General features: G+C 46.9%; 1 protein-coding gene across 2 annotated transcripts; it reads left to right on the top strand.

Annotated features, from left to right (window-relative positions):
* The first annotated feature begins 4,600 nt into the window (after positions 1 to 4,600).
* Positions 4,601 to 17,479, top strand: KRT72 (keratin 72). Of its 2 annotated transcripts, XM_019724505.3 has the most exons (9): positions 4,601 to 5,059; positions 6,733 to 6,947; positions 11,532 to 11,592; positions 11,990 to 12,085; positions 12,809 to 12,973; positions 13,574 to 13,699; positions 15,244 to 15,464; positions 16,123 to 16,157; positions 16,933 to 17,479. In XM_019724505.3, the coding sequence occupies exons 1-9, from the start codon at positions 4,601 to 4,603 to the stop codon at positions 17,124 to 17,126; spliced, it is 1,572 nt and encodes a 523-aa protein (XP_019580064.3). In that variant the 3' UTR covers positions 17,127 to 17,479. The 2 variants fall into 2 exon arrangements, with proteins under 2 accessions (XP_019580064.3, XP_074175225.2); XM_074319124.2 differs by lacking the exon at positions 13,574 to 13,699.
* Positions 17,480 to 18,484: the final 1,005 nt, after the last annotated feature.

Here is an 18,484-nt window from a genome sequence, read left to right as displayed (position 1 = left end):
GAGGCTACAGTGATATATAAACCTCGTCTATGCCCTTAATGGAGACATAACCATAAAATACAAAACTGCTGAAACATGAGATGTTGGCAACAAAAGAAGATATTGAGACAACAGACAGGAGAGTGAGGGAACATCAGGGAGGTTCCAGAAGCCTGACAGGGGAGGCAACGTGCAGAGCTTCCAGAGGATGGCGTTTTCTAGGTAGAGGAGAGTAGGGAAGGAGCTTTGTAGCCAGAGGCACTAGCATGGTGACAATAGGAGTTATTGCTGGGGTGAGAGGTGGCAAGCTGAGGAAGTACAGTGAGTGGAGACAGAGGGTGCAATGGAACCTGGAGCAGGGGAGGCAGGCAGCAGCCACATCAGAGAGGACCTTTCAAATCTGCTAAGGAGCTGGGATTTAATGCTGTAGAGCTCGTGAGAGAAGCTAGTACCTTGGGCACCAGATGGACCCAGGTTTGGGTTCTCCTTGGCCACTTACTATGTGACTTAGGCAAGATACTTCTGCTCCATGAGCCTCAGTTCCCTCACCTGTAAAAAGGGGTTAATAACAGTAGTTCCTCATATAGCTGTCATGAGAATTAAATGGAGTAAAAGAATGTATAAAACTTATTTAATTCAGTGACTGGCACATCGTATGCTATTAAACCATCGTTACTATTATCACTCTCAGTATTACTAGGATAGACCAATATTTTTTTTTTTTTTTTTTTAAGATTTTATTGGGAAGGGGAACAGGACTTTATTGGGGAACAGTGTGGTCTTCCAGGACTTTTTTCCAAGTCAAGTTGTTGTCCTTTCAATCTTAGTTGTGGAGGGCGCAGCTCAGCTCCAGGTCCAGTTGCCGTTGCTAGTTGCAGGTGGCGCAGCCCACCATTCCTTTCGGGACTCGAGGAGTTGAACCAGCAGCCTTGTGGTTGAGAGCCCACTGGCCCATGTGGGAATCGAACCAGCAGCCTTCGGAGTTAGGAGCATGGAGCTACCGCCTGAGCCGCCTGAGCCACCTGGCTGGCCCCTAGACTAGTCTTCTAAGAGGCTTAAGTGAGAAGGGAAGTAGGGAAGGTTTAATAGTGATCAGAAGATTATTTGATGAACAGGAATTAAAGACAAAGAATTGGCTATTAAGAGGTATTGCTACCATCCAACTCTTTATGCTTGGATTCAGGTCATTAACACTAACTGTCTCAATGGACAAACACCGAAATCTCAGTGGCTTAATCTAACACAAAAGAGGTTTATTTCTCATTCACAGTCTGAGGCAGGTTGGGGCAGCTCTCCTACATGGTTCTCCCAGTGGGTATCTTAGGGACCTAGGCTCTTCTGTCTTAAAGCCCTGCCACATGGCAAACGTGACCTGCAAGGTTACTGGGACAGGGGAAAAGAGACGGAGGAGACACATGGACTATTAACTACTGCACCCTAGAAGCGACACACTTGAATGCCACTCGCATTTAACTGGCCAACACGGCCCCAAGGCCCCACGGAATCCCAAAGGTGGCTGAGAAATGAGGAGCATGAGGACACTTGGTGAGCACCAGCAGTCTCTGGCATAACCTTCCTCAGGGTAGATACTGACACTGGTCCCAGCCTGAGAAATCTTCCTCCTTTGAGCTGTACTGGGATGATGCTCTCTAGCCCAGACAAATACGCTCTCTTTGGTTTTGACAATGTAACCCTGGGCATATTGCCATAAACCAGATCAGGCTGCACTTATTATACTTAAATCTCCTTCCTGTTTTTAGGAGATGTAAGTATGTTCGAATTTGGGGAATTTAAAATTGATTTAATTGTGAATGGAGATAACTTGTTCAGTGCTTCTTAAAGTATATTCCCTAAAATCCTGGTTCCTATAAGATATTATTTGGCCAAAGAGAGGGCTCTATGGTCAAAAAAAGGTTTGGAAAACACTGAGGTTTTTTGACATAAAAAAGACTTTATTTCTGATACTAAATCAGCCTTCCTCCCTTTTCTCTAGATGTTTTTTAAATAAGTCATTTATAAATATATGCTCATATTAGAAAATTTAAAAATATTAAAAAGTAGAAAAAAATAAACCTTATTCAGAATCCCACTTCCCAGTCACTCTGTGTGGAAAACACTGAGTTGGGCATCACCCTTCGGGGCAGCAGAAAGCATTAAGCATATTAATGGATCTAAAGTCTGGGAAGAAGTTGGCTGCTTAACCTTATTTTTTTTTTTTAATCTATCATGAAGTCCATCCCCACACATTTTTCCTACACGATACATAATAATTTCTTAAGAACTAGTGTTCCAGGGCCAAAGAGACCCAGTGTAATCGGCGACACATTTGCAAATCCTTGAGTTCTGGTGTCAGAGGACGATGTTTCTGCCCTTGTCTACAAATCTAGGAGTTGTTTTCACCCAGAACTAATGGCAAAGGTGGCCACCAGCGCCTGGGGTGACACAGTAAGCTGCTGTCAGAGGCACATGCAATGAGAACCCCTCCTCCCGGGTCTTGCCACCTTTTGATCTGCCCACATGCCCACACATCTGATGCTTCTGAAACCTGGATGTGTCACTTCTGTCTCTGAATAATCTGTGAGAAAGGTGTGCCCAGGGGTTGAGGAATTCCTGATTCATCCAGCCAGTCAACTCCTCATGGGAAGATAAGGAAAGGTCACCTTATCTGTTTCCTAACCCTGGGCAGACGTGGCGTGGTTCCCGAGGCATGGGTATCTCAGCTTAGAAAGTTTCCAGGAAAAAGATTTCAGAGGCTCACTTTGACAGCCAATCCTATGTAAGTTTCTCCAATTTAAATCCTTAGCTTACTTTTCTATTATCAATGACCAGAATTAATCAACTCTTTCTTGTGTTTGCAGAAAAAGAAACAAAAACAAAAACAAAAAACTGTCAAATTATACGGTGAGGGGAGAAATCTCATGAAATAATGGAAACAACCTTTTTGAAACAAGTTTCTTGAAGGGCCTGCTGGCCACCCAGCCATCCTGACACTGCCCTTCTCCTCTTCAGAGGGAATGGACTATAACATCTCAGGCAGCACAGAGAGCCCACCCTCTTCTCCATGCAGGCAGGGCACCCCAGACTCGTCTACCAGCTCATTTGTGGCTGGCGCCATCTCTATCACTCACCAGTGTCCCCAGAGCCTTGTTCCCTGTGGGGTAAACACCTTGGTTGTTATTATGCTCTGTGATTGGTTTCTTGGAGGCTGTGTCAGCCAATTACCCCAGGTACCATCTGGCCTCACCATGAAGGCCCCAAGGGGAGTCCCGGCTCTAGGGTATAACTGAGGACACAGCAATGGGCCTTGTCCTAAGCACCGATCTGTTTCAAATTTGTTCTAAATGTTCTTGGTGCCAAGGCCTGGTTGAACATGGGGGGAGTAAAGGAGGGAAGAGTTAATCCAGGGGGACCTGTCAATCTGTTGGGGGAAATGGAACACATACTCAGGACTCAGACTGAAATGTAGAGTGGAACCTCACCTGGGCGCCAGGGGAGCAGTACGGGAAGGGGTTCTAAGAGGTAAATTGGAGGCAACTTAAGTTGGAGGAAAGGAAATTGGGTTAGAGTGAAGAAAGATACTCCCGAGCTTATACAGAATGTTCTAGAACTTGGTTCTTAATTTCAGATCACAGGTATCTTCCTCAGCTCTTCTTGACCTGTTCCTAATAGTCGGTCACATATTGATCCAGAATCAGTGATGCCAGGGCAGCAAGTGCCCTGATCACAGGTTTATTGGATTAGATGAATGATCCTCTTCTGCTATGAAAGAAAAAAACAAAACCAAAAAAAACCCCAAACCTCAGGAAAGACCCTCTTCCTAAGGCTTTCTCATGCCATCTCCCCTGGCCTTCTTCCTGCCATCCCAGCTAGTATCTCCCTGCTGTTATTCCAGAAATACTTTTCTGGAGAAACCTTTCAGCTCTGGTCCAAAGTCACCCCCCCTCCCAGCACTTGTGACGAGAGCTCTCAGTGACCTTAAGTCTGTCACTGTGTCCTGCCTGCCCCGCATACGGAGAGTCCCTTGCAGACAGGCCACAAGCCTCCCCTCTCCCAAGCTCCGTCCAGTACTCAGCACAGAGCCATCCTCATCCAGAAGCCCGAGGAAGCATCAGGGGACAGGCTAAGGACAATTCTCTGGAATATTCTTGGCCCTGGTCATGTACATCTGACGCAGCACCAGCCTGGACGTCTGCTTGCCTGTACCTCCCTCTTCCCCCCACACACCCAGAGAGGCCAGACCCACTGGAAGCTTCCACTGGAGATCTTGTCAGTGAAAACCCCAGTAATTGGAGGGCAGCAAGTGGAGATAAGGCAGCCAAATTACTATATTGCAGGAGGCAAGCTAAGCAAATGCAAGGTTCTGGGCTACTTTATAGGGCATTGATGGGGAGCTCAGGAGGAAGAGACAAAAATCTTAGAGAGGGACGGTAATTTCCTAAATGAAGAACCCAAAAGGCCCCATGTGGCCTAAATGATTTTCCTGACCTACAAATTAGGCTGACTCCAGCCCGTCCCGCCTTTGCTCGGCTATTTAAGGGGTGAGCCTGGGCGAAGGAAGGTCCAGCTGCCCTCTGATCCTTCTCTTGCCTTTCGCACCACCCGGCAGCACATCCTTGAAACCATGAGCCGCCAGCTGCACCCCTACCCTGGCGGGGAGCGCCTCGGCTTCAGTGGCTGCTCCGCTGTCATCTCTGGCCGGGTCAGCAGCAGCTCCGCCTCATTCAGGGCTGGTGTCAAGAGCTCAGCTGCCTTTGGCAGCAAGAGCCTCTTCAGCCTGGGGGGCGGCCGGCGCCTGGCCCTGAGCGCCTCGGCCGGGCGGGGCGCTGCCTTCGCGCTGGGCCACTGCGCAGGAACCGGCGGCCGCTTGGGGGGCTTCGTGGGCACCGTCTTTGGCACCGCCGGCCTGGGGCCCGTGTGTCCATCTGTGTGTCCACCAGGTGGCATCCCTCAGGTCACCGTCAACAAGAACCTCCTGGCCCCCCTCAACGTGGAGCTGGACCCCAAGATCCAGAAAGTGCGCGCACAAGAGCGGGAGCAGATCAAGGCGCTGAACAACAAGTTCGCCTCCTTCATCGACAAGGTGGGTCCTTGGAGCATCTGTCCCTGCACTGATGACCACTGTTCACAAGGGTACTTGCTCTGCCATGTGACAGCTGCGTGGGAACTTGGATGAGTTAGTTATCCCTCTGAGCCTCCCTTTCTTCATCTGTAAAATGGGTACAAGAGTGGCTTTTACCCAGTAGGTTTGTAATGAGGGCAAGTTAGATGTTTATAAGGTGCTTAGAAGAGTGCTAGGCACACATGCGGGATAAGTCAGAGCTTTATTCCTTCTTTCTGGGAGAAGATCTGGGGAAGGGGTGGGAGACAGGCTGCATCAGGGACAGGAGACGCATGGAACGGGCCCTTTGAAGGCTCTCAATGTCAGACAAGGATCTGGGGACACACATTCAGGACAGGGGCCCTAGAGGAACACAGGCCAGCAGGTGTCACAGGACTTGATGCTTGGTGAGTGGGGAAGGACTTGGAAGGTAGGAAGTGGGACAAAGTTGTAAGCCAGGGAAGGTTTCTAAAAGTGAGAGAAAAGGACCGGAAAATTGAAGGGTGGACACGAAGGGAGAAGATATAGAGGAGGACATGTCAAGTTACATGTGTGTGTTGTGTATGTGTGTGGGGGGTGCCCAGAAATTGGGGTAATAGGGAAGATGTCTCTGGAGCTTCAGAGGCAGTGACCTCAACAAATGGGGAGGACACAAGGAATAGGCTTCTCTTGTCTCCACCTTGGGCAGAAGGTCTAGACCATGAGTGACAGGGGACATAATACTAACAATAGCTGATGTTCTCAGTGCTTGGTACTGTCCCAAGTGGTTCTTGTTTATCAACTCACACCCATGATTCTGTTCTCCTTCTGCCTTGCAGATGAGGAAATTAAGGCAGAGGGAGGCTAAGAAATGTGCCCCCACTGACAGAACAGGCAGCTGTAGACTGTGTCCCTCACCACTGTGCTCGGGAAGAGGGAGGGAAGTGGTTGGAGGGGAGAGGACAGGAGTGGAAGAAACAGCTACTATTCCAGAGGACAAGCGTCGTTTTCTTCCTCTAAGTCTGTTCTTCCATAGCATATTTCCTTCTCTTCCTCAAGCTGAAAAGATGGGTGAGAAGAGGAACGCCAGTGAGTCACAGAGTGCTTGAGTTTATTTAGCCCAAAAACATGAAACCTTTGGTCAAGTAGGTAGGAACCTTAGAAAGATGTGGTAACCCACTTTGAAAACCAAAGAAACAAACCAACCAAGAGCAACTTAGGCTGCACATAAGAAAGAACGTGCAAACCACCACGATGACTTTCCAGTGCCATCTCCCCTGCTTCCCATTTCCCTTCACTCTGAAAATACCAGCATTTATAGCAAAAGAAGCTTCCTCAATCACATGATAACCCATAGAAACAGTTACAGCATTGCTTAAGCCCACTTCCCAATTTCTTTTTTTTCCCAGATTAAGGAATAATTTTATTTTTATTTTATGCTATATTTTTTTCTTTTTTCTTTTTCTCCCCAATTTCTTTTAGACTGGATCTTATTTCTTGTCCTGGAGACCCAGATGGGCATGTCCCCCTGGCTGAATCCATTCTCTAATGAGCCTTGATCTTTCCTGCCCTCCACCCCCATCCCAGGATGACTGCATCTGATTTCTGGGGCCTTCTTCCCACTCATGAGAGGCAAAGCATGGGGATTCTGGGCTGTGACCACCTCTTGGTTCCAGGTGCGGTTCCTGGAGCAGCAAAACCAGGTGCTGGAGACCAAGTGGGAGCTGCTGCAGCAGCTGGACGTGAACAACTGCAGAAAGAACCTGGAGCCTGTGTATGAGGGCTACATCAGCACCCTGCGGAAGCAGCTGGAGACGCTGTCCGGGGACAGGGTGAGGCTGGACTCGGAGCTGAGGAACATGCGGGACGTGGTAGAGGACTACAAGAAGAGGTGAGTGGAGAGGCAGAGAATATGCCCCTGGAGGGTCTTGATTACAGGTGAGGTTTTGATTTGGAGCCAGCATTTTTGCCTTAAATCCTTTGCTGATCCCTTTGCATTTTCCTTTCCCATAGCGGAGGGAGGGAGGGAGAGAGAGAGATCCGGGAGGCATATCTGTGCCTCCCGGTGAATGCCACCATTAAAGAGGATAATTGAGGATGTACGTGGAGCCAGAGAACATTTCTCCCTCTAGTTTGAGCCCAAGAGGAGAAAGTGATACACCTGCACTCAGTGTGATCTGAGATTTGGGCAGTTTGCTTCCAGGTGCCAGGAGTTCTTGGGATTGGTAACTTCTGCCACAATTCATGGGGTGGAGACGGTCAGAGCTAGGTTATGTCTTTGTTCCATGTTTGATCTGCCGGTCCATCCCTATTCTGAAGTCCCCCCAAGGCAGAACTCTGGCTTAAGCCCTTCATGGAGATCCTGAGGAAAGAGGTGACATGGTCTCTGACCTCTGAAAGCACACAGGTTGTGGAGACAGGCTTAAAGAACACTTTCAGAAAGCTCCTAGTCAGTGGCCATGAATCCAGTGTGAACTGAGAGAAATTATGATGGGCATATGGAGCCTGCTGGAGATTTGAGCAGGATTCTCGGAAGAAAGGGCTGCCGGCATAACCCAGATGTTCAGGTCAGAGGCATCCAGGGGCTGTGCTGGCTCTGGGCCTTTCTGAATGGAAAGGCCAGGTGTTACAGAATTAGCACTCACTAGTTGAGTGACCATGGGTCACTCTTGATCCTCTGTGAGCTTCAGTTTTAATCCTTATGAAAATCAAATACTGATACCTGTCTTACCACCCGCAAGAGCCGTTGAGAGGGTAAAGCCAGATAGCAATCTGTCGACAGGTCTCAAAAGAACCAAAGGGCTAGACAAATATTAGGCATTGTGTCCCTGATGTCAGAAGTCTTGGATTTGGATCCTACCATCACTATTAACTAGCTTTATGACCTCGGGCAAGTCTTTGCCTCATTAATAAAATGGGGAGATAATAACAGAACCTACTTCACAGGGTTGTGGGGATTAGATAAAATAATGTATGTGAAGACGTTAACACAATGTTTAGCCTGTAGTAAGGGGTCAAAGAAATATTAGCTGCACTTATTTTTTAATATTGCTTTTATTACTAATTTCTCCCACCTGTGGTTCCTCAGTCACTTTTTCGTACCTCTTATGATATATCATGAGCTCCTAATCATAAGTCATCCTTGTGTTAGCATTTTGAGTGCATTTACCTTTCTGTAAAACTATGAGATTCTAGAGGATAGTCAGTGTGTGTGTTAAGCACCACTGGTATACTCTGGCAGTGGTCAAAATTTTTCTCATAGACTATAATTTTTAATTACTCACAACTTAAAAAATCTCACAATTTAAAAAAAGTTGACATAAATTTTTTATCAAATTTAAGTAGTTGCAAAGGACATAATTTCAAGCGTATTGTGTACTTTGCCATTTAAAATGATAAAGGTTACATAAGCTAGTTTAAGTGTATCCAGCTGCCACAACAGTTTAATACCCACTATCATTCATCTAAAAAGGTAATGAAGAAGCTCTGCTTTAAAAATCATAAACTTTACCTTGATCCTTTCTTCATTTGAACTCCCATTTTTATGTCACTTTCGTCACAGGATTTTGCTCCAATGTAATGTATTTTATGCCTTACAGTCTTTTGTTGATCACCCTAGCTGCCACAAAATCTGTAACTTGAAAAGTTCAGAAAATTTTCTTCTTGTGTAAGTTTTTAGGTGTCTAAAGATTTACTCTGGAAATACATTTTTTAATGAGTTGAATGGGGAAAATTTTTTTTTTTTTTCCGCCCCAAGTGGCTTAATCATTCATGCATGCATATTGATTTTTTTTTTTTTTAGTTTTAGGTGTACAAAACAATGTACTAGTTAAACATTTATCATTTCAAACACTGAGGGTTGCTAGATGGGTTGAGTGGGGATAAGGGGGAAGGTGAGGGGATTAGAAAGCACAGTCGGTAACCACAAGATTGCCACTGGGATACGAAAGTCAATTTGGGGGATGTAATCAATAATGTTGTAAAGATTTTGTAGGGTATCCGATGGACACTTGTCCCTTAGGGAGACAACCTCAGGGATGATGTAGATGCCTGATCACTGCACTGTACACCTGAAGCTGAAGCTGAACAATAATGAAGGTTAACTACAATTATATACATATACATACATATATATATATTTTTACAAGAAGTGGAGTATGCATATTGATTCTTGCTAGAATGAGACCGGACTCTTTTCCATTCTTACCTAAGTAATGGGAAACTTTGTACATTCAAATAGATTTTCATGGAGGGAATTTTGCAAAAGCAGTGTTACTCAGTTCTTTGAAAGCCTTTCCAATTTTTCTGCTTATTTCTCTCATAGTACTCATTTTCTAACATACTATATAATTTATTTGTTATGCTTATTGTTTCTCTCTGCTCCACCAAAGCAGTGATATTTGTTTGTTTTGTTCATTGATTTATTCTCAGTGCCTACAAAATATCCCACATTTGATATATCTATTTCTTAGATGAATGATTGTGTATCAAAATCACATTATGACTCATTACTAAAGATCATTTTTAAGAATCTGTCAGCTGACAACTTAGTTCCCTCTTTTTGTTGAAAGCAAAAATTGAAAACAAGTGAATTGCAAAAAGGATTTGTTTCCTAGTCAACAAAGTCATTTATCTTCCAAATTTATGAGAAGTTTTCAAAAACAATTTTATCAAGACCAACCTGATAACTACTGTTTATACAACATACTCTGTCCCTAAGGACAACATGTCTGATCCAACAGACCAGAAAGGACTAGGAACATAAAATCATTGTTAGTCTTCAGTACACCTTTGCCAGTTCTGTAATTAAAAAAATGTTTTAATTCCATTTTTACATATGTATATACTCATACACATTTCCAAAACTTTAGAACAGCAGATTTAGCTTATTTACTTTATAGAAAATATCTATCTGCCATCTAGTTTAATTGGAAAGCGAGCCGTTATTGTCAAACCACAGAACTAAGAGTTGCTTTTTGTCAGAAAAAGTCTGGCTTCATTTCTAAATTCAAGTAAAAATATGAATATGCACTTTGGGGACTATTATAAAATCCACTCAGCAATAAACTAAGGACTACATCTTGTACAGTAGGTTATGGAAAACTTAAGATTAAAGAGATATAGATTTAATATAATTAATACATCTATGTTCAAAAACAAGTAAATCAATATGTACTTTGTCACTGTTCAACTTTCAATTATGCATTGTTATGTATTTTTAAAATGATAAGTTATTTATAAAATCAATAGTACCATAAAATGTATCTTCTCTTTGTAAATGTGTGTATGTTTGCACTGAACTCTGGGTTTTGGTTTCTAGAAGTAAATAATGAAAAATTATTTATTATAAGTGAATGTCATTAACTTTGATAGCCATCATGATCAAACTTTTTCTATGTGTTTTATGAAACAGATGTAAACTGCTAAAAACTAATTGCTTTGCAACTAGCATATGCTTTTATTTCTGTTAATAGGAGGAAGATAAGATTGAATATTTACTAAGATAATATGAGATAAAGATTGATTGTAAAAGAAACAACAATTTCATAATATAATTGTATACAAAGAAGTTTTCAATCACCTTTTGAATAATATACATGGAATCTGAGACAAGTCATATAAATGGTTTTCTGTATGTTTTATCCAGTATAACTAGAAAAATCTGGCAGTCTCAGAAAATGTTCTAGTCCATTTTAAATAACCCACTTTACTAACCTGTACTACTTCAGCCGTTCGACAAGGCTTCCCCCCCCCCCATCTTGGTAGTCAGTGACATGCTTTAGGAAGGAGTAAAAAGCTGAAAAGATTTGCTCATGTTAAAGTATATTTACAAAGCCATTTTCTAGCTTTAATTATTTTTTTTCCAATGCTCTATTTTGTTTGCTCTCCCAAATGTCCTGTAATACATTCTTTGGCAATAGTAAGGGGTGGTATAGTGAAGTGTCTAAGTGAAATGATCAATCCTCTTACCTCCCCAGTCCACAATATATCTGTATTAAGAACATCCCAGTACTATCTAAACACCTATTTCCAAGATCTTGCTTCACGTGGAACAGAAATATGTAGAAGAAACAGGTATAATATACAGCTCGAAGGTGGGATAGCGTTTTGTTTGGTGCCCGGGAGATTTTGCACACTGGGCTAATGCACTGTAATGAGCTGCCAGATGGCGGAGGGGTGTGTCTTTCTTCCGTCTCAGGGAGGGAGTAGTTGTGAAAGGGAGGTGGGGCAGTGGGGCCTGCGTGACATCTTCTCACACGTGCATTCCCAGACTGCATGTGAACTCAGGAAACTGATTTCTTTACACCTGTGCTTGTCACATCCCCTTGAGGAGGGCAATGCATGAACCTCAGTTTGTAGACCACTGCCCTGCAGCTCTTGACACAGAGCTGAACACTTACTGCTTCATGACCATTTGCAGGACTGAATTATCCCAATGGCCACGCTTTCTCTCCCCTTTGTCTTGCCCATGCAGGTACGAGATGGAGATTAACAGACGCACAGCTGCTGAGAATGAGTTTGTGGTGCTTAAGAAGGTGAGGAGAGCAGCCAGTGCTGGTGGAAGCCTAGAGAGCTCCCCGAGCACCTGGCACAGTGATGTTTGTAGGCTGAGGAAAAAGGGACCCCGTGGGTCCCTCAGTCCCTTGGGCAGGGGCACTTGGGATTCTAATTTCCCAGGTTCTCTCTCTCCAAGTCCCTTGCCTGGGATGCACGCTGCTCCCAGAATCTGCCAGCTTAAAATCTAGGCATTTGCCACACTTCTGGTGCAGCACTGCACTACACATTAGTTGGTTTGCTCTCAGGGATGGGGCCTCCCTGTGAAGCATAGGATAAGGGGAGGGAAGAGAGTAGGGAAGCTGAGGCTCCTTGTGGCAGGGTAGGGAGAAGGGAGGGAGTGAGGGAGGGGAGCTGGCTGCTCTCTGTGCCCCCCAGGACGTGGACGCGGCCTACATGAACAAGGTGGAGCTGCAGGCCAAGGTGGACTCCTTGACAGATGAGATCAAGTTCTTCAAGTGCCTCTATGAAGGGGTAAGGACCTTGCTGACCTCTTACAAAGGGCTTCTGGCCCTGGGGTCAGATGGTTGTATGGACCAAATGCTGGCAGAGAAGCCTTTCAATTCAGTGCAGCTGACAGTCACTAAAGCCCTACTATGAGCTGAGTGATGAGGTGGGCTTTGAGGAGACCATGCTGGAGAAGCAATGATTCCTGTCCTTCAGGAATTCCCAGTCTGGTAGGAAACACAGTGTGCAGATGAGCTGTCGGAGGACAGAGTGAATGGTGTGTTCTGTCTGAGCTGTCAGGGAAGGCTCCTGGAAAAAGATAGGGGAATTCTCCATGGGTGCTGGGAAGGGCATGATGCTCCTGTCTGAAGGAGCAGAACAAGTGAAGATTCAGAGACCTGAACTGTGCTGAAACATGAGGGGCCTGGAGAAGGGAAGATCATCGGTGATTCCCTAGAGGGCTCTGAGTGCCATGTAAGGAGCTCAGACTTGATTCTATGGGTGAAGGGTGGCCATTGCTGCAGAGTAAGGAATAGGGGTGGGAACAGTCCCAAGTGCATGGTGGAGAGGGTGGTCCCACATGGGCTGAAAGGTCAACGCGTGCATCTCACATCCAGCAGGCACTGGCCCCGGTGGGCTCTGCTGAAGGAGGGCAGAAAGGGCAGTGAGGGGTTTTCTAGGAACGATCAGGAGAGGTACTCCCCTCGTGAGGACCCTCTAACTGGCTCCACTCCCCTAACTTTCCCCCAGGAGATCGCTCAGATCCAGTCCCACATCAGTGACACATCCGTGGTCCTGTCCATGGACAACAACCGGGACCTGGACCTGGACAGTATCATTGATGAGGTCCGGGCCCAGTATGAGGAGATCGCCCTGAAGAGCAAGGCCGAGGCCGAGGCCTTGTACCAAAGCAAGGTGAGCTGTGTGCCAAAGGCCAGTGACCACAGCCGCTGCCCTCTCATCAGGCATGCATGAATGCATGTATGTGCTTATGTGTGTGCATGCATGTATATTTAGGCTGGGTGAAGACCTCTTGCATCTTGGAGTTGGGCCTGTGGAAATGCCTCCCCGTGGTCCAGGAATGTCAACCACACTCTTGGCAGGTGCTGGGGACACGTATAGGCCTTAGCTCTTTCCCTGCCACGGCCCTTGCTAAGAACAGAAGCCACACCAGCCACAGCCCTAAGACTCTGACACCATTTCTGTGGGTAATCCAGATATCTTGGCTTTTCTTCTGGTTTCCAACTTTGTTAAAATAAGGACAGGAAATTCAAACGCCACCAAAGTGCTCACATTTAAGAATGCAAGGATTCTGCTGAACCGGGGCAGGGCCTTCCTACCCAGAAGGAAGGTGTTGTCTTTCTCCCCCTCGCTCCCTGCTTCTCTCTCCCTCCTCCCTTGTCTACACTGCTTGGATAACGAGAGCAGCATGTGCCCCCCCCCCTCATGCTGAACACCTATTAGAGGGAATGCTCAGCTGTCCTGTGCTCCTTTTCTGTCATCCCCCAATCTCAGATCCAGGAGCTGCAGGTCACAGCGGGCCAGCATGGGGACGACCTCAAACTCACCAAGGCCGAGATCTCAGAGCTCAACCGGCTCATCCAGAGGCTCCGCTCAGAGATAGGGAGTGTGAAGAAGCAGGTGGGTTGTACACAGTGTCAGCTAACAGGTTTTATTGAGCACCAATCTGTCCAGGACCAAATATGGAAAAGGGTCCCTCCTTCGGGCATTTACAATTCATCAGGAGAGAACCGTCTGATCCTGTATGGCAGGATGAAGCATCCACCCTCTGTGTGGCATGCCCCCTAAGTGCTGGAGGAGTTCCGAGGGGCTGGAGCTGCCTGTAGGAGGCGGGATTACACTGGGATGGAGCCAGAAAAGAGAGGGGTAGGGGCCTGGTAAGGGAGCCAGCAGGAGCAGTGGACCCGAGGTGGGTGTGTGAGTGGCACGTGTGTAGGGAGGAGAGGTGTGGACGATGAGCAGAAGGTCCACATGGGTGGGGTGACAGAAAGGACATGGGAAGGGGTGGGTTATGGGTGCCTTCAAAGCCCGGCAGTGGGTTTTAGACCTAATGCAATAGGTAAAAGGGAGGCATTGGTAGGTTTCACATGATGAACCTGTGCTGGAGGGAGGAGGCTAGGCAGTGGGTTTTAGAGAAGAGTGAGGAAGGAAGAGCCTCTCACCCTAGCACTGGGCCCAGCGCTCTGCTCTGTGTTTGCCCTTCCCTGTTCCGAGGATGGGACATGGTATTCTCTGGTCGGGTGGCTTGGTCCTAGGTGTTTCTGCTGAGGCTGTAAGCCATTCACCCAAAAAGCTGCAAATGTTACGTAACTTTACTAACAATTGTCACCCCAATAAACTTTAATTAAAAAAACAAAAACAAAAACAAAAGCTGCAAATGTTTGCATGGTTGGGGCCCTGCCTGGCAGGGGTTGGTGTCGCCAGTTGGATAACAGTCTAGAATTCCATCTGGTCTCAGGATCAGCCCTCTTTTTGGGATGAAGCAAATGTAATTCCAGAGGAAGGGGACACACTAGAAAGAGAAGCCAGATACCTTAGCCACGTGACAGGAATACACACCCAAGGAAGCTCTCCTGTCTCACCCCCCAGAACTTTCACATGGATGCCACAGAGCCCCACCTGCAGTTTCCTCCTGCAAGTGATGTTTGTGAAACCTGCCAGTTATTTTTTTAAGGCTATTGCCACGTAACATGATTCTCTGCAGAATTTTGGAGGCCAGATTCTCAGTGTGGCAGGTTTATTGGGCAGACATGTTATTACTAGGAACTTTATTATTCCCCATTTTTTCATGATTTACAGGATCTCCCAAGACCACTTTTACACTGTGGGGCAGAATTAAGGTCAGCTCCCCAGAGCCTTTTTAGGGTGGGCATTAGAATCTTATAGCTGACATTACAGCCGGGAGGGACAGGGTACGCTCCGTGGGCCCAGGTAGCCTACCTTCTCAGTGCCCTTCCCTCCTCTTTCCCATGACAAGGATGCTCTACCTTCACATATCACAGCACGACTTAGGGTGAACTGAGGGCAAGTTCCCCTCTAGTGATGCCTGAAGATGGAGAAACCAGGAGGACCCCAGAACATTTAGTATCAGTCAAGACCAATGAGGAGAGAAGGACCTCAGAACTGTGCTCTGAATCAATGCGCTCAATCTGTTTGCTCCTCAGTGCTCCAACCTGGAGACGGCCATTGCCGATGCCGAGCAGCGGGGCGACTGTGCCCTGAAGGACGCCCGGGCCAAGCTGGACGAGCTGGAGGCCGCCCTGCACCAGGCCAAGGAGGAGCTGGCCCGGATGCTGCGCGAGTACCAGGAGCTGATGAGCACGAAGCTGGCCCTGGACATGGAGATCGCCACCTACCGCAAGCTGCTGGAGGGCGAGGAGAGCCGGTGAGAGGACCAGATAGCTTTTGTCTGGAGCAGTTCTCTCTCCACCTTAGTAGGAAGACTGAAAGCAAGCAGTTTGGGTCTGTTCAGGTCCTTATGAAGTAAAGCCTTATAGAAAGCGGGCTTGACATGGTGCCATAGAAAAGACCAGTTAGACAGCAAGAAGATCTAAGTTATAAAAAAGCCCAAAGCGGTGGTAGGAGAGGAAGTATTCATGTCAGCAACATTTCAGAAACAGTGCATCCTGGACCCTTCATGATGCTTCCTTCAGGGTGGGTGGAGGGAGGGGCAGAGGGCCTCCAAGGGTCACGTAAGTTCAAGGTTGCTCTGGCAGTGCTGGGGCCCAGTGAGGATGTGAACTCATTCCTCTTAATTGCCTAAGACCAAGGGCATTACTAGAGGGAAGCGAAGGCGCAATTATCCCACACATCAGCTAATCCCCAAGCCACTTTGATGGAGAGCTGACTCCTTGTAGCAGATTTTTCACCTTGGTTCTCCATTTCTTGAGAGCTCCCACTGGCGAGTATGGGACGAAAGCAAGCTGAGATAGGGTGGAAGGTGGGACGTTCTAAAAGGAGAGGCTAATGCACAGAGGAGACTCCCTGGATAGATGGGGTGATGGTTGACAGAGGGTTTATCTGTTTTCCTTCTACCTCTTCAGGATGTCTGGCGAATATCCAAATTCCGTGAGCATCTGTAAGTACCTGCAGGACCCCTTTCTGCCCTTGGTCACTTACTACAAGTCTAAGGTCCTCTAATTCCGTGACACCAAAGAGAAGCCAGACTACCAGAGTGGGTTCAGGGGAGACTTTGGGGCACAGAGAGGAAGCTGGCTTTAGTCATCAAGGAGAAGCAATGGATGGAGGAAAATAATGTCATGAAATACAAATGTATAACCTGTAGAAAGATCAAATGATACTCAACAGTGTATAATCCAAGAGTCCATTATCAGAATAATGCTTAATGGCTACATTCTATTTCTGCTGAGACTAGACAAAATAAAGGCCCTGAATTTCAGTGAGAGGTTATTGAGGGGAGCCTGAAAGGGAAATGATGAAAAAGAGCTGAAATCACCTCCCCCGGATTTAAAAGCTATTGAGTTCTGTGAAGGTGCTGTTGTAGGAGAGGCAGGGACAAGCTGGCAGTGTTTTTCTTCAGCAGCATCACCTGAAGGCCTCCGGGGAGGCCCTTCTTCATGTGGCCCCACCAGTGGGGAAATTCACTGCTAGAGCCTGAGACGCTTAAAGTCTGATAGTAGTAGATTGACACAGACTAATAGGAAAAGGTCCAATACAGGGGGCCCAGTACGTGAAAAATGACCAGCGCTGATTAAAATCTCCAAGTAAACTGAAAATACACAACAGAGAAAATCTGTCCCCATGTGACGCCACCACAGGGGAGGGAGCTAGGGGAGTGGCCAGGATGCCCCAGGAGGACCGACAGGGCTGGGGTCTTCTCTCGCCCCTTCCAGCTGTCATCAGCAACACGGGAGCTGGGGCAGGAGGGGCTGGCTTCAGCGTGGGCTTTGGCTCCTCGAGCAGTTACAGCTACAAACCTGGGGCAGCAGATGTGAAAACCAAAGGTATCTGTGGCAGCGAGTTCAAGGACCCGCTTACCAAAACCTCCGGCAGCAGCTGTGCAACCAAAAAGAAGGCCTCCAGATGAAGGGCAGAAAGCTGCAGAAGCCATCCACCTCCTGTTCTCCCCTGGGCCCCTTCCCAAGTCAGGAGATGCTGTCCCTGTAACCACAATCCCAGTCCCCTCCCCTCTCCCTATTGTCCTCAGCGGGGGCGATGCTTCTGTGCAGGGAAGTCCAATCCTGGGTGCTCAGTGACCTCCTCCTTCACCACCTTTCACTGGGTCACTGCCCCCAAGGCAGAGATAACACGCATAGCCAGGATGCTTCCTTGTAGGCAGGTGGCAGCCCCTCTGACCCCATGTGCCCTTCTTGGGCCTTCACCAACGGGCTCTTTTTGTCCTCTGGTTGGGGTTGTGCCCAGTTCTCTGCTTCACCCGCAATAAACGCTCAATGCCATGTGATTCTCAGTGTCAATCTGTTGCCCAAGATGTTGATGTCTGCATTATCCCATCTCACTTTTCTTGGTCTAACTCTTGCTTTCCTCTGAGTCTCTGGCCTGACATGGATTTTTGCTTTCTGGTTCTGGCCAGGTAGGCATTGGGTGAGAGCCAATCCTAGCAGACGGCTGAGATTTGTTACTATGAGCCTCTGGACAGGCTCAGGGCTTCCTGTGTGTTAGGGTCCCTGTTCCACACACTGGCCCTGGGAGGCAGACAGCGTCACCGTGCAGAGAGGCCCATACCATTCTCGATCTGGTTCTCAAAGGTACCCAGTGTCCCACACGAATTGCCTCTCATTGCTAGAGTGGTCAGTCCTCTTTCTTTACCTCCTCACTCCCCTGCCAGTTTCCCCTCCCCAATCCTGCTCCCTCACAATGGCCCTGCTTTCCTCTTCTTCCAGCCAACTCTTTTCCACCCTAAAGTTTGAGGCCTGCATGTGTATATGTTTATGGATGCCTCTGTATCTATTGTGTATAGAAAGTAGTGGCTCATTGAAAACTCCTTAGTGAGCCAGGCATTGCTCGGGCACTGGGAATACTGAAGTAAACCAACAGGCGCAGGCCCTGTCCTCAGAGAGGTTATAGACTGGTGGGAAGAGTGAAAATAAGCAACCAACAAAGGAATATATAACACGATGTCAGTAGTGACAACTGTGGAGTAAGAAGGGTGCTCTTTTTTTTTTCCCGTTTAAGTGCATATTTTTATTTTTATTTATTTTTCTTATTTTTTTTAAATTTCAGGTGCACAAAACAATGTAATAGTTAAACATTTATCATTTATATCCCTCACACAGGGATAACCCCCTCCCCCATCTACTACCCCTCTGACATTGCACGGAGCCATTACATTTCCACTGTCTCTACTCCTAATGCTGTACTCCGCTTCTTGTATATATATGTGTGTGTGTGTGTGTGTGTGTGTATATATATAAATTACTGTTGACA

The sequence above is a fragment of the Rhinolophus sinicus genome, chromosome 1 (genome assembly GCF_057876585.1).
Source record: "Rhinolophus sinicus isolate RSI-liver-muscle chromosome 1, RSI-T2T, whole genome shotgun sequence".
Lineage (NCBI taxonomy): Eukaryota > Metazoa > Chordata > Mammalia > Chiroptera > Rhinolophidae > Rhinolophus > Rhinolophus sinicus.
The sequence above is the reverse complement of the archived record's forward strand: the minus strand, read 5'-3'. Positions and strand labels throughout refer to the sequence as shown.